The 13,322-nt window shown below is 41.4% G+C and overlaps 1 protein-coding gene across 1 annotated transcript; it reads right to left on the reverse strand.

Moving 5' to 3' along the window:
* Nucleotides 1-827: 827 nt before the first annotated feature.
* Nucleotides 828-13,322, reverse strand: rnf144b (ring finger protein 144B). The gene is made up of 8 exons (XM_018682328.2): nt 12,993-13,322; nt 9,874-10,145; nt 8,283-8,387; nt 7,158-7,218; nt 6,050-6,263; nt 4,027-4,171; nt 3,692-3,781; nt 828-1,856 (listed from the first exon to the last, which is right to left on the reverse strand). The coding sequence occupies exons 2-8, from the start codon at nt 10,048-10,050 to the stop codon at nt 1,689-1,691; spliced, it is 960 nt and encodes a 319-aa protein (XP_018537844.1). The 5' UTR covers nt 10,051-10,145; nt 12,993-13,322; the 3' UTR covers nt 828-1,688.

Genomic DNA, 13,322 nt, shown 5'->3' on the forward strand with positions numbered 1-13,322 from the left:
CCTCCTCACCCACAAGGTGTCACTAATGTCCTTGTTTTCACCGGAGGTTCAGATGGAACATTTGAATAAGGTTTACTGATGAGGTTTAGTCCAAGTATTTACGGATCAGTTGTTTCTTTTAACTTAGTCAGTGTTTTAGTTGACAGTCTGACATATGATCATATGGAAACTGAAAGTATGGTCATAATAGGTATATCAATGTACTTCATTAGAATGGCTCTATGCTCCTGGTTTAGTTATTAAGTTGGTGAAACAACACGAAGGTGATTACTTTTGATTGAAATGTCCCACAGTGCCCTACATTATCTAGGATACTAATTTCACTATATATTCAAATATTGTGAAAAACAAACTTAAAATTGCATGTACCCTTACTTGTGGGTTACATGGTTGTAATTTGTATTCTTATAATCTTTATTGAACTTCTCTATTGTATTTCTCCTGTATTTCTGTTGAGTACAGACTAGTCATATACTAGTCACAAGTTAAAAACACATTCAGTATATTTAAAAGACAGATACTTCATCAAAATATACAACATAACAAAGTAATAATATAATGTTCAGATTTTCATATGGAGTTTTCAGGAGATATTTAGGTAACACTTCAGTCAGGAATGTGATTTTACCTTTTTAACATTTGTACCCTTGCTTTCATTTCTTTACAGTTGAAGGGTGAATGATAATGTGAACATTGTCCACTGTGAAAATAATATCATTCTTGCTCTGTCAAATTCCTGTTTACTTCGCAACTTTCTGCAAAGACAAAACGTGAAGAAATGCCCATGAAACGATAAATGGCACCGGCAAACACAACACCGCCTGATGTGTGTTCAATACAGTATGTTTATTTTAATTACAATGGCACTTTTATAAAATATCTGATGCAGAAACATCAACAGAAATATAGAAATGATAACAGGATACCATACACACATAACCCATAAATACATATTAACACACTTTAGAAAAGTACACATCATCCTTTGGTCTGGAATATACCAGGTGGAACATTTGCAGAAGAAAAGATCTCTGTGCACCACTGAAGCCCTATCATATATTTCATATCAGTTTAGAATGAATATACAGTGCACACATGATGCCATTTGCCCTCTCCCACTATGAAAGAATATTTTGCATTTTTTAGGGATTTACAACCCTGTGTGATCCTGACAGTTGTCCATTTTCATAATGCTAAATTTTTTGCATAAGATAAAGATAGAATGGAAGGCAAAGCAAATACAACAACCAAGCACCAGGCACTGTAGAGTGAGGCACTTGAGCACCTAACACCTCTGGTTTGGCATCATGACATTTGGCACATGAGGGTGGCATTGCACTTGCATGTGCGTGTGTGTGTGTGTGTGTGAAAGAGAGAGAGAAAGAAAGAAAGAAAGAAAGAAAGAAAGAAAGAAAGAAAGAAAGGGAAAGAGAGCCGTGTCCAGGAAAGCTCTCCACCACCCTCTCCTTGCAACCTGTTGTGCATCTGTAAACAACTAGGTTCCACTTGTTCTCCTCATATTTACACTTGCACCATTCCACCAACAAGGCTTCCAGTCTGTCGAGTCAGAAAAAAGTACTCCATTGTCCCGTAAGTTTTTCCTTTTCCATAGCTTGCACTTGCACTTCGTTGGTTTCCTCGGGCTTCATGAGTGATCCTGGATCAGGCCAATGAGAGGGAGGGAGCTGCTATGATGTGGAAGAATCTGGCTGGCTGAGGCCCTTCTTCCTCTTTTTCTTCTTCTTCTTCCCTCTGCAGGGCTTGCAGACGCAGCACAGGATGCAGGGTGAGGCCAGGAGGAGGAGTGGAGATGTCACCAGCACGATGATGCTGACCCCCACCAGGATACCCACCACCTGAAGAACAACACAACAAAGATGGATTAAATGACTATGGGTAATTTGACAGGGATAGCTCACAGTGACAAACCCACAGAGACTTATCACCAAAGTCAAACAGTTTCTCTCAGCTGTACTGAGCCTTTTTAACATCTTCCTGTTTTCTGTTTTGTTTTAACAGCCTGCAACTTGTGTTTGGTTCACTCTCTTTCACCCTTTAACAAATGAGACTACTGCTGAGAAGACAGGCAGGCTTCAGCAGCCTCTACACCATATTTTATTACATTACGTAAGATTATAAAGTGTATAATACTGCAAGGCTTTACAGTGTGAGGGGAGGCTGCTTTATGGCACATAAAGATTATATGCACTTAAAGCTTCCAGTTGAAACCAGTGATAGATAGTGGGAGTGAAATGCCGACAGAAACAATTCACAGCCAAGTAACATACTGTTTGTGATCAGACGCTACAAGAATTATGGGTAATGTGGCCCTAATCTTGAGCAGCACTACAATTAACAAAACGATTCACATCAGAGCAGTCTGTGATCTCATTACAAGACATTATTATTAATTTGACTATTAAAATACTATGTATCATGAAGTTCTACATCATATAACCAAAAGTATGTGGACACCCAAACTTTTTTTTTTTTTTTAAATCTTTAAACTGTACAATATTTTTAGTGTGCTTCCAACTTTGTGGCAGCGCTTATTCCTGTTTCAACATGACAACGTTGCCGCCCGCAAAGAGTATCGTTTTTGTAAGTTCAATGTGGAAGAGCCTGACTTGCACAAAGCACTGACCTCAACCCCAACCAACACCTGTGGGATGAACTGGAATGCTGGACTGCGAGCCAAGACTTATTACCCAACATCAGTGGCCAAGCTCATTAACTAAAGGTGTGCTGCAGCATAATAAAGGCCATAGTTCAGGTGTCCATGAACTTTTGTCCATGTCATGTATACCAGTAGTTAGCATAGTCATATATCACATTATTTCAAATTTAAATTTAAACAATGTACAACTTAAATGCAGTACACAGTACACTGTTAATGTACTGTCACAACAGGAGCTAAGAAGGAGTTACTGTGACAAAAAAAATGTGTGACAAGCAGACTGTAAAACTTAGAGGACCTGTTAGGCAAGGGTGTAACCAAACCCTGCCATGAGTTGTTTTGCAAGGAACAACTGTGCCGTTGTATTTTCGACTCTCCAAACACTTGACAACGCAGGCACACCAAGTCACAATAAAGAGGTTCACAGCAAACTTAATACAAATCATGTGATAATCTTGTCAGAACAGGGAAAAGTAGAAAGAAAATAGGTTTGGCGGCCAATTGAAGTTGTTTTGTTGAATGGCCGACGTCATTACAGGGCAGGAATTTGAGATTAGCGTGGGGATTAGTTCAGCTTAATGTCTGATAAAGGACTATTTGGGCACACCGGTGGAAAACAACTAACCACTAACACCAGGCTAAAACTGACTTTATCGGTCTCTAAGGGGAATTTCACAAATAACTAGTAGCAGCTGATAAACAGAACAGGGTTGATGAAAGTTTCCCAAGTCTGATGGTGAATCAGAGTTTATAGCTTTTGTTTAGAATGTACATCAAGTGAAACAGGCCCAAATGGAAGCTCTACTGTCCTGTGGTGGTATTTCAACAGTGACTAACTGAACTGACAGCTGGTTGATCCTGGTAATGTGTTGGAACAGTTTTACTAAAATGAAACCGATGCATGGAATAACCTACCACTCATGGATGGGTGGTTCTGAAGGCTAATCCATTCAGACAATGACAACATCACCACAACCCTGAAATTATGCTCTGCTGTCTGCTGAGTGGCCTCACCTGTGTTCTGTTCCACATTACAGAGGCCCTGGAGTGTCCCAGCTTGTTTCTGCATGGTCCCTTATCATAGTGTCTCAGGAAGATATCACCCTGTAGTGACAAAACGCACATGTTGAGACCAAAGATCTACTACCTCGCAATCAGCCTGGACATTCAAATACAGACTGAAGATAGTGAAACAGCAAAACGGAGGCTGAGGTGTTTTGAACTTGGCTGATAAAAAACTTAGTTAGCATAGTTTGAGTCTAAACAGGTGGCTAGGCTGCACAGTTATTTTTCAACTGGAGTCCAAAACCATGCATCACATCTATGAGTCAGGTAGCAGCAGGACTCACATCCAGATTCTGCAGACAGTACCAGCAGAAGGTGTGTTTGCAGCTCTTGCACAGCATCTGTGCACAGCCCTGGTTCCTCTCAATGTAGATACCACACATCGGACACTGTTTGATGGGCATATCAGAGTGACTGTCGGAGCGGGCCCTGTGGATGGAGAGAAAGACACAGGAGATATCAGGTATGCAGTTAATGGGGGCACGTTGGAGTATGTAGCCACGAGGGCCTCAGGAGTCTCCAGGCACGGTGTGAAGTCTTTATTTAGCAGCAGAGTGAAGGGTCATTACTCGCTTTGAACTAGGTTAATTATTTTGGGAAGCCAAGGTATGAAGGAGATATGCTCTAAATACAATTCAGGGCCAACGCTACTCTTGACGACCTTGAAGTCACGACTGAGGATTTCAACACTTTCCAGGAGTTTTCTACAATTACAGAGAAATTGTTCAGACAAAATATTAACATTAAACCTGCATTACTTGATTGTCTTGGCCATCTGGTGGCAGGACAACAAGCTGTGAACACAACTATAAGGTTGTTAAAGCTAACATCTTCATATCATCTCTGGACACCTGGTGAATGCAAATCTAATATTCACCCTCCCTCCTTGGTCTCCAACTCCAGAGAGAAATATCTCACTCTTAAGATAGCATCTTTGCTAGCTGTTAACTTTGTGCATCTGCTGTTTGGTGCTGGGCAGTGTGGTGTGAGCATGTTTATGAGAGCTTTCTTGTTGAAAACCACTGCCTGTTGCAACTGGAAACCACGACGGGGGCAGGGAGTGAATCATACGATGAAAACAATGAGATGACTGATGGTAAGATGCTACAAAGAGTTGAGGTGAACTGCAGAGGGAGGTGATAATTCTCTTGACAAACCTACACAAATTGTAAGCCTACCTATATGACTCTCTTAGCAGCTGCTACCATAGCTTTGACTGTCAACTGAAAACAAAGAGGGTGGAACAAAAATGTGACTTGCCACAGACTGATTAGGAAAAATTAACCACCCCTCTAAAATAGAAAGTGGTAAACAGGGACACAATGTCAAACTGAAAAATCAAAAGAAGCCAAAATGGCAATTAGATGTGATCGTCCTGGTGGAAGGCTAGAGGAAAGGCTCCTAACAGTAATTATTTAATTATGAAAGGAGGTCAAATGAACTGAATAACTAAATATAATGTGAAAAGATCATACATTTTTAGGGGGCTAGTAAAAAACCTCTGAGGGAGAGTGGCATGGTGCAATAACACTGCATTTGATGGCTAAATCTGAAGGCTGTAAAATGTATATCATGCTCTAAAGTTCAAATCTAAAGATGATCTTCCTTCACTCCACCCACGCCTGCTCCATCCTCCACAGCACACTGCAGAGACCACTGCTTTACTGCAGTGCATAGCCTCCTTCTGTACAGTGCACTAATTGGCTCAGTGCCCATCCTTCACCTCCCTTTGGCACAGGGACAATGGAATTCCAATATAACTCAGTGACTCTCCAATGACATCAGTCAGTCTGGCAGACCCACAGCTCTGAGCAGCGCAGTAATGTAACTGTACAACGGGGACTACACAGAGGGCACTGTTGGGGAATAGAAGGCTATTAATCCTGAAATAATGTTTGTGTTCAGTGCACAGACTCTACTGGGAGATGAGGAGCTACACATCACTCATATGATCCATTCAGTGTAAATATCCTGCCACAATAACTGTCAGTTCTTTTAAAATTAAATGGAAGGATGGGGATTTCCTCATAAAATAAGATAATTGAAATGAACAGATAATACGTCTTAGAAAAAGGATAACTATATATCTACTTTTATAGCTTAAACTGAACAGTTAATAAAATAAATGAATGCCATCATGATTCAGTTACCAGTCTGTCTACAGCAGTAACAAGTGTTTCTTTATAGAAACCCCCAGTCTAAACTCACACACTCATCCTGCTTTCAGCACTGTACGATTTTCAAAGCGGAGCTCAGACTATGTGGCTGCAGGCAGTGGGCGGCTGACCAAACGGCTAGCTGACTGACCTGCTTTCATGAGAAGGTGAGGGTGACATCATGGGCTGGCGTTCGGGGCAGGTATGGCTGTCCTGCCAGGGCCCTCTGCACCCAGAGCAGAAGACGGTGTGACAGGTCAGGCAGGGCACAGCCGTGGGCTGGCCTTCAGTGCTGGGCTGCACACTGCACACCGCCTGGCATTCAAGCACTGGGCACCAGGCTTTTCTGGGGTCCAACTTTACTCCTGCAGAAGGCAAAAAGAGGATGTGACTGAATGTTTAAGATATAGGAGCAGAGATATTACATTCTAAATATGAGTAATATCTTTCAGTGTGGACCAAAGTAGTGGATGGCCTGACACTGTGATCCCTTGCTAGTATGACTGAAAATTTCCATTTCCAGCTGGTTATCTTTTGAGGCAAACACATTCTAGCAAGTGAAAGAACAGAATTCAGATATAAAACACTCATACGAAATACATCTGACATGTTTCACAATCAAAACAACACTGAAGCTTTTTGTGGCGACTGAGATCTCCTTGATCAGCTCATAATGAATCATAATAAAGGGAAATGATGTTGCAAAACAGTCTGTACTTTGCACTTCCAATATTATGAGTCTTGTGATTCATGGTCTGATTAAACAATAACTATTACTGGCTTTACAGCATATTGTTGCTGTACAACTGGAAAAGACCGATATAGCTGCAAGGCAAACCAACCTCAGTTTGCTATTTGTTATGTCAACAGAAACATATTTCAACAGATTCTCTTTCTGCTCCCAGGCCTCTAACGCAGGACCACAGATCAACTCGCCTTCATAAACATTTCCACAATTTAAGTGCAATCACTTACACACAGGTCATAACAATTTATCTGCACCGAAAAAGTCATTGCCTCAGATTTAGCAGAATAGTTACATGGGTCTCTTAACACATTTGTTATTGAATTTCCTGAAGGCATTAAAGCCACAGTTTTAGTAACCTTCTAGATAATACTGGAGGTCCCACATTATCCCAGGCATGTGAAGCTCAGCACTCTGTGTCAGCTGCTCAGTTTAATGCCCCTTGCTGAAGTGTGACCTGAAATAGCCCAGTGCTTGTCCCCAGCCATCAGCATGCTAATGCAACAATACCTACCTCTTTCAAACTTGAGACGCTGATACAGCTCCACCTGACCAGCTGCAGCCAAGCTGGCAATCTGCAATCACAGAGCACAGAGAGGGGCTTTAGTCGTTTTTATTCAGTCAGAGATTTAACAGTGAATTTTGTGTGTGCGCACAGATATACAGATCACAGGGATTTAAAAATAAGGTTTCTGGATTTTCATACAATGTCACTGCAAGTATTACAAAAAAGAAGTGTGAAAAATCCTGCATCTGTAAACCCTAATGGATAAATGCAAAGAAAAACATGATTGTAAAGATTAAAAGGGGGTTATTTCCAGGATCAACTGGTCGCCTAGCAACTACAAATTGCACCTCAGAGAAAAAAGGAGTTGATTGCAACATGGCAACTTTCCAAGACCAGTAAGACTGAGAAAATGATTCTATGTTATTCCTACAGACTAAAATAAGTATTTAAACTGCTTGCAGTGGATGATTTCTGCCCTCTGCAATACTTTTTCAGCAATAAAAACACATGCCTAATTTCACTACTGCACAACAGAGGATATAAAATCTACAGTCAAATCAATTCAAATTCAGATTGAGGCTAATAAGCACTTTTAAAGAGGCTTTTCTTTCAAGAAGCGTCTTAATGTAATTGTATTCAAACAAGAAAAACATTACAAATAAGGAAGTGAGGGGTAAAATTTCCATTCGTTTATGAATCTGAATCTTCTGTGACGTGCTGTGTGGAATCTATGATGTCCAACCACTCGTGGGGTTTCACTTTCTGTCTGACTGTTCACATTACCACAATTTATTCTCTACACTCAAAGCAAGAAGAATTTCCTCAGAAATGTTGTTAAGGCTGGATACACACGATTTTCACAACACTTGATCTTAGTTAATCAAGCCCACACAATTTGAAAAAAAAAGTCTGAAAGTCCAACATCATATTTCTTCAGAAGTTTGCTTGCAGCACTCTGGACTAGAAACTAGAACGTGGTGGAGCCAGCTTAGAAATTCATGGAATATTAATAATAGTTTTTTAGTTTGTGCATCAACATTATCTTTGTATTTTACGGCATCTCAAGAGTCTAGTTTTTTTTTTTTGGTTTCACTCATGACCTACATATCTTTGGTTTTAAACAGGACATACCTCAGAGTCCAGCAGCACGCCAGTCTTTTGGCAGGCCATATCTGGGCAGGTGATGGGTGCCCCCCCACCCTCCATGATGGCCAGCTGAACATACTGCTGCAAACACTGGAGAGGGAGGAGCGACACACCAGGATTAGTCTAGATACTGAATGGAACCAAAAGTACAGTAATACATCAGAAATGCCATGCCCCTGCAAAAAGCAATATATCGAACAATGTATCACATTCATACAATGACAAATGTAGAAAAATGCAAAGAAAGCACAGTGAAAATGAGATGTTGTGCAAACAGGGCAAGCTAAATGTCACATAAACACAAGGTCTTTATCAGCATTCACACGTCAAAAGTCATATGTTACCTCAGACATGAAATATGGAGCAGTTGGAGGAACTATGAAAACATTGCGCAAAGGCAAATAGTTTTGAGGAACAGAAAATAAAACATTTAAATGTCCCTTTTCTGTGGAAGACAGGCAGATCTATCACAGAGGTCTGGAATGTATTTTTAAACTTGTTTGTAAATGCAAACTTGCGCTTATCATGTGCTTTCCCATAAAGCATGATGTACTGCTAACTCAAAAACTGAGCTGGAATTTTAATAAAAACAAAAAACAAAAGCAACAGTCTGTGCCCATGAACCAGACTAGAGGAGATATGTCAGGTTTATACAATACAGTCCAACTGATAAGCAGAGTTTACTGTATCCATTTCCCTCCTTCTTCCCCTGTGACACTGTATATGTATATGTGTGTGTGTGTGTTTTATCTGTGTGACCTTGTGCGTGCAACACTGAAAACTTAGCTCACGTGGACAGAGATTAACACTTGCCTCTATCTAACAACCTCTCTGTGTCAGGGCATAACACCAACATCTCAGTTTCTATATACCAGGTAGGCACTTATTAGACATAAGCAGTGTAGTCCATATAAGCTGCTGGAAACTTAATTTCCCTGAGGGAGTCATCCCAAGGGATCAATAAAGTCTAGTCTAAGTCTAAGTCTAAGTCTAGTAGCAGACCTCTATAATTCTAAGTTCTCTCAAAACTGACTCCAGACGATATTTGTGAATACCAAGAAGTGGGTTAAAAAAAAAAAACATCAACCAGCTTGGATAAATCACAAACATTTCCAAGGACAATTCAAAGAAAGTAAATGTGTAGGAACAGCATGCAGTCCTGTGTTGGAAGTGATTCATTTCACTAAAGCTGGAATATGCAAGATTTGCAAATAAAACAATGTATTTTAAGATCAAAAAGCAGGAAGTGGTGCTGCAATCAAGAGGAGCATCACATTCCAAGGAATTAAAATGTTGGAGATTTGCCTAAATTGCCCCCAAAAAAAGTCTGGTATTGGATCACTTCACCGCCCACTGACAGTGACTAAAAACATGAGTAATACAAGCAGAGAGTGAACACTTTTTCTTTTCTCTTGACAATCTAAAAATAGCCTGGTGGTACCCTATTCTGTTCTACAAAGGTTCACAGGTTTGATTCGTTAACAGCTAATGTGTCCTTCACTTTACAAACAAATACTAGGATATGAGGATTATCTACTGTAAATATCCTGAATATACTGTATAAACGTCTACTTACCGCCGTGCAGAAGTTGCACTTGCAGCATTGCAATTCCCTGGTGGCTGCAGATGGCTGCTCACTGAGGCACAGCTTGCAGAAGACCTCAGGTCCCGGCTGGGGGTCAGCACCGGCCTCAGGGGTCCCGGGTGCTGAGTCCCTGGCTTCCTGGCTCAGGGTGGGACTCCTGCTGGCCATCTAAGGGTGAGGCAGGCGAGGAGGGAAGTAAGAAGGAATCAGGCTTCTCCTAACCCTTCTGCTAGGGACGGAGAGGACCTACAGCTTCCATATTCCTGAAAGCAGAAACAGAACAAATCTATGTGTGTTGTAGGCATAGGTGTAACACTTTGCTTCCCTTTTGTTACAGTTCGCACAACTACTGCCAGGCCTTCTGACAACACTGCACCCTGTTTCTGGAACCTGTCATTCATCCTGGTAACTGGTATACCAACTGTAATTACTTCATCTCTCCCTGAAGCAATACACTGTCATTGTCTTGTTGCCTAGTATGAATTAGTCACTGTTTAAACTGCATGGTGAATGAAGCATAATATAATTATGTGTTATTACCGCAGTAACATTGATTACTCATCATGTCTGTTGTTACTAAATAAATGAATACCATTTTGAGGCCAAAGTCCAAGGTCTGTGTTTACTGAGCTTACAGTTATTGACCGTCTGACAGGAAGGATTGATTGTCAATCACTTTTAGAAACATGGTAAATACAGGCTCGTGGAGCACGTAATATCAACATGGAGCAAAAAATGGGAGACAGATGGAAATGTTAAATAACCTATTAAACAAGACTAAGAATCGTGCAAGCAGTTCTGTGAGACTGTCTGCAGTGCTTTGAGCTAAATGCTAACATCAGTATGCAAACATGCTCAGAGTAATACTAAAGTTTACCATGTTCTCCATCTTGGTTTAGTATGCTATATGTAAAGGTGAGTGATGGGAATGTCATTAGTTTTTCATGTACTTGGTCATAAAGTCAGTTGGGACTGATTGATGTTAACCAGATGATGTTTGCCATGTTCACCATCTTAGTTTGAACATTGGACAATTAGCACTAAAGACAGCGAGGCTAGATGAAACGTTAGAGGATCACCAAAATTATTACAATACACTTTTGGTTATCAGACGTTATGTACTAGTTACATATTTTGGGGCAGCAGGGGCAGAGATGGGTGGATGTTCTAATCTAGTGTTAAAGGGGACTGAAGTCACCAAAACCCCAAAATCATCCCTTTGGTTGATTTGGCTGTCCAATCCCAAAAAGCATGAGAAATAATAACACCATAATCTGGGATTTGTCATTAATCCTGTAGATAACAGCGGATGGACACAGAACAGGGTCACACAGGAAACAGTGGCGTTAAAAACACACTCTGCAGCCTGAGCGGCTGTTGAAATCACACGTTATCCCACACACAATGTTCTCTATTTCAGCAGGCTGTTAAAAGTTGGCAGGAAACTTTGGAGCAGTCCAATCAATACAGCCACCACTACCACCAGTGTCCTAAATTTTTCATTGGGTGCTCTTTCATTGTGTTCTATCGATCTGTGGTGGCATACATGCACATCACTGATATTGGAGCTCGTGGAGCACGTTGGTATTTCTGCACAGTCATGGCGTATCCTGCACTGCTTTCAGACAGGCGAGCCGAGGCGGCAGCAGTCGTCATCCCACAATGCTATCAGCCTGTCCTGCATAACCAGCTTCATGATCTCACATGGTAAAATAACAGGTCTCCTGTCAGCTAGCTTCGTTGCATGGAAACAGTTTAATAGTAGAGTGAAGCCTTTCATCACAGAATGACTTTTAAGTTTACAGGAACTTGAGATTAACTGGGTAACCAACTGTTGTTAGATCAGACAGATTAAAGTGTTCATCTAAGAACAAGGGACAGTGTCACCCATTTTTGATATATCAATCAGTTTAATTAATAATTAATTGTAGAATTCATCAATACTTTATGATGATATGATTCTAATGAAAAAAAAAAAGACCAGATTTAAGTTTGCATGTGTGGGTTTGAGGATTGAGCGGAGTCTGAACACTGTTTCAGAAGCACCCCACCCTGAAAGTTTGCACATGGAACTAATTTTAAATATATTACATGTCAATGAAACGCTGACAAACAGAGGCTTAAACTGAAAGACCTCGCTATCAGCACTGGCCTTCAAAAACCCATCCTGCCTGCAGCCCTAGCCCCTGAAAAGCAATCAAGCTGAGAATAAGAGCCTGCATTCAAACTCAAAATTTTCACTGTTAGAGCTATTCATTAATCAAAACGCCCTTGTGTGCTAACAGTTCCTTTTAGGTGTGGAGCTGACTATTCAGTGATTAGCAGTCCTTGCGGATCAAGGTCTAGATGGCATTCCTGCCCGGAGAGGGGTGGGGTGGGGGTGAATTGGGGGGGGGGGGGGGGGTTGGGAGGGGGAAGAGGGGGGTCAAAGCATCATTGTTGACCAGAGAGGCAGAGATGGAAAACCAGATCTGCCTGGTGAAAAGCTGCTGCTGCTTTTACACAGACTGCCACTGTGCTGGAAAGGAGGCAGCTGGGCAGTGTGCTCAGGGACTGTGTAGCAGAATTTGTAAGGCATCATTTACACAGCTGCAGTCACTGTCTGTCTGTCTGTCTGTCTGTCTGTCCCTCTGGATTTCTGGCCCAATAACCTGTGTGTTTTTGGGACAGAGTCTGATACAAGAGCAGATGAAGATGAAGCACAGCAGTATGAGGAAGATGATGGGGTGGAAAAATGCAAACCCTCAAGAAGTGTACACCAGTTTAACCAGAAACACTGGTGGATAATGAATTAGATAGATGCGACTTAAAGCTATTATTCCAAGACAGTTGTTGCTGTGATACGTGCATATTTTTCTACAATTAGCCTGAGGTCAGTTTTGTATTTTCATGACAAAATAACAGTGTAATATCTAATCTGTTACGGTGCATTCGACCAGACTACACATGAAACCTAACAAATCTGCATCTCAAGGTTGCATACTTGCATAGGTCGAAAGTGAAACACTGACGCATTCGGCGTATGTACTATTTCATAAACGACGTTGGTAAAGGTGGTGTGGCGCTGCAGACAAAAGCCAGATCAGCAGAGGAGAAAGGGGGGGACCTACCTTGTCTACAGGAGCTGCCTGAGTCCAGATCCACAGCCGCAGTGCTCCTTACTGTGGCACAGACACATGTGTAGATACAGTCTGCTGTAATAATAACCTGTGCTGTCAACGCCTAATGCTACTGCCGCCTCGATACCGCGTTTCTCACACTCTCACCGGGTTTAAAGAAAATCTATAAACATGTTTTAACGTCCCGTTCACTGCTGTCTGCCCCGTGTGTGTGTGTGTGTGTGTGTGTGTGTGTGCGGTTGTATGTCAGCTCTGCTCTTCTGTTTTGTTTCCATCCAGGAAGCAGTGTCTGCTCGCCACAGATTTTCACTCTTGACTGCT

Source organism: Lates calcarifer, linkage group LG15 (assembly GCF_001640805.2).
Source record: "Lates calcarifer isolate ASB-BC8 linkage group LG15, TLL_Latcal_v3, whole genome shotgun sequence".
Taxonomy (NCBI): domain Eukaryota; kingdom Metazoa; phylum Chordata; class Actinopteri; family Centropomidae; genus Lates; species Lates calcarifer.

What these genes read in the sequence shown, in the direction of transcription:
- rnf144b (XM_018682328.2), bottom strand. Translation starts at nt 10,050, where the DNA reads ATGGCCAGCAGGAGTCCCACCCTGAGCCAGGAAGCCAGGGACTCAGCA. An exon ending in AGTGCAACTTCTGCACGGCG is followed by an intron (nt 8,388 to 9,873) that starts GTAAGTAGACGT and finishes CTCCCTCTCCAG; the next exon opens with TGTTTGCAGCAGTATGTTCA. An exon ending in GCGTGCTGCTGGACTCTGAG is followed by an intron (nt 7,219 to 8,282) that starts GTATGTCCTGTT and finishes CTGTGATTGCAG; the next exon opens with ATTGCCAGCTTGGCTGCAGC.